The sequence below is a fragment of the Eptatretus burgeri genome, chromosome 15 (genome assembly GCF_056783735.1).
Source record: "Eptatretus burgeri isolate ZD-2024b chromosome 15, Ebu_testis_v1, whole genome shotgun sequence".
NCBI classification, from domain to species: Eukaryota; Metazoa; Chordata; class Myxini; order Myxiniformes; family Myxinidae; genus Eptatretus; species Eptatretus burgeri.
In genome coordinates this window covers 26,768,864-26,771,363 of record NC_140975.1, presented here as the reverse complement: position 1 = coordinate 26,771,363, position 2,500 = coordinate 26,768,864, and the positions used below count along the sequence as shown (strand labels likewise).

The 2,500-nt window shown below is 36.9% G+C and overlaps 1 protein-coding gene across 5 annotated transcripts in view; it reads right to left on the bottom strand.

Annotated features, from left to right (window-relative positions):
* Positions 1-2,500, bottom strand: part of LOC147011788 (guanylyl cyclase C-like) — a 381,297-nt gene that overhangs the window by 250,469 nt on the left and 128,328 nt on the right. For all 5 annotated transcript variants that reach the window (XR_015051559.1, XR_015051560.1, XM_085856338.1 and 2 more), the window contains exon 11: positions 141-231. Coding sequence is in view for 3 of the 5 variants with exons in the window: in XM_085856338.1 (XP_085712464.1) it covers positions 141-231 (91 nt within the window). In the remaining 2 variants the exon portion in view is untranslated. The remainder of the gene's footprint in view (positions 1-140; positions 232-2,500) is intronic.

Here is a 2,500-nt window from a genome sequence, read left to right as displayed (position 1 = left end):
AAAGATATTGATGAATAACTGTCAAAAATACTCTGCCATCATATGGGCTCCCATCTCTTGTGTAAAAAGTGAAAGTCTCACGAGAACTACTCTTAAAAGTTGAAAGGTTTGGTTTCATTAAATTATTATGTAAAACTTACCTCCATAAGAGTATGCAGCCAAAGATAACCAAAACCATCAAAACCGACACACTAACCAGTGAGGTCACGATGCTCGAAATGGGGCCTGAGGCTGTAAAACAAGATGAGAAATCAAAATTAATCGGCAAATACAGGTTACCATCGAACCACTCATCCCTTTGCCTTTCTCTTCTCTTTCGTTCAACCCATCCAATGCTCGGAATTTCCTCCGGTGCAAATATTCCTGATAACAAGGAAGCAAGGAAATTTAACTCAGGAAATGAAGACCGCTTTGCCTGTCCACCACCTTAGTACTCAGAAACCTGTCACGGGTAGTGCAAACTATATGGCCAACATTAAGGTGAAGAATTTGTATGGTGTGCAGAACACAATGACATATTCTTTGAGAGATATTTGGCACTTGCAATCTGAAAGCAAACGGATGGTGTGCTCCAAGATATGGCTCCCACTGCTGGTAATGCACCACCAGCATCAATCAACCACATCAACGATCTAATCCAGATCAAATACCACAATTGCAAGTACATTACTCACAGAGTTACCCTGTCAATAGATTTTTTTTTTAAAGAACACTGTGCCCACTGGAACACCGGAGCCAAGCCTCAGGAGGCCTTGTTCATCTGTTCCTTCAGCAAGCAACATTATTCCTGTCTGCACATCAGTGATGATATGGATATCAAAGAAGAAATAATAAACTGGTGACTCGAAGGAGGTCGATGAACACGAAGCTTTGCAACAACCAACAGAAAATGACTTCAAGTATATGTGGAGATGACTCCTTTAAATTGGATTTTGCTTTAACAAGCATAGCCAAGCAGGTGTGAATAATTGAACGAACTATTCTCCTTGGCTCATGCCAGACCGACTTCTGATTTTCCTTGAGAGTGTGAAAGATCCGAAGGTAAAGGGTACATACAGTACAAGCCACTTCGCATGCTGCACAGCATCAAAACAACAGTTGATTGAAGATCCAGTATGTTCATTGCAAGCACAAAACATTTTGTCCTGATTTGAATTTTGAAATGTACATTCAAAATGGCTGCGATTTCACTTCCCGAGAAAAAGAAACAGAACAACAAGCATTCTGCATTTTCTTCTTATATGACATTATCTGCAGTCGGAACCTCATTGGGTTGCTGAGGCAGGACAGATCAGGAAGAGTGAATCCTAAAAACTCGACCTGTGCAGGCATTTTGAGAGGAATGAACAAAAAGGCCTCCTCCTTCACTTTTGTTCAAGGGTTAACTTCAAGGGATGGCAATGGATGGTTCGAGTAGCAAACCCATCCATTCCTGACCACAAAGAAAAAAAATTTCAAACAAAAAAGATATAGCAAATATGCAAAACCAAAAAAAGAAGATCACCAGCCACAACAAAACTTTGATTTGTTGTCAGCATGTCATGTGCCAGCAAGGAGCGCTACATTGTGGAACACCAAAGAGTGAATTCTGCTGTACCTCCTGCAATATAATTATCAAGTGCAAACAAACTTGTCTTTCAGAAATATATATATATATATATATATATATATATATATGTATTTATTTATTTCCTGTACTTATAAGGGTTTTAAAGGTCTGTCTGTCTTCTTTTGTTAATTGTGTTTTTCTCACCATTATGAGAGCAATATACAACTTCCTGCAGTGCAATATTGTCAAAATAATGCTTCAGAGGGTGAAGTAACACAGTCTGTCCCAACACTGCTTTTATACAGACAGAGGGTTTGTAACTAATCAACAAAAGTTGGGACACCTGGAGGAATTGCTTGCATCAACTTTCAAGGCTTAATTTACTTCCATTGCTGCAGAACAGCTGCAGTTGCTAACCCATGACTTGTTCCCTGAAAAGGGCCTTTTGTAAAAACTCTGAAATTTACATTATTTTTCCATTTTTTGGTAACTGAAACTTCTTCTTTCTTTTATTTTTTAAACCGCTGGCAGTTTACCGCTGCACTTTGCACCATTTCAGGTAATTCACTGAACTTGAACTGCATAAATTTCAGTAAAAACTGAAAAATGGGGGTGTTCTAAAACTTTTGACCAGTGGAGTATATATATATATATATATATATATATATATATATATATATATATATATATATATATATATATATATATATATATATATATACATATACACACATATTTTACGATAAAAATATACATACATATATATATATATAAACACAAATATAAATATATATGTAGTAGTACGGCTGTGGAAATTCGCAGAACACCATAAAGGTTCCTTAGTTCAGTTAAATCGATAAGTTTATGTTCAGATAGGATTCACCCACCGTTGTTTTGAGGAATTTCTTCGTGTTAACTGGGTTGTGACCCTTTGAGGTAGGTTTTTCTCTT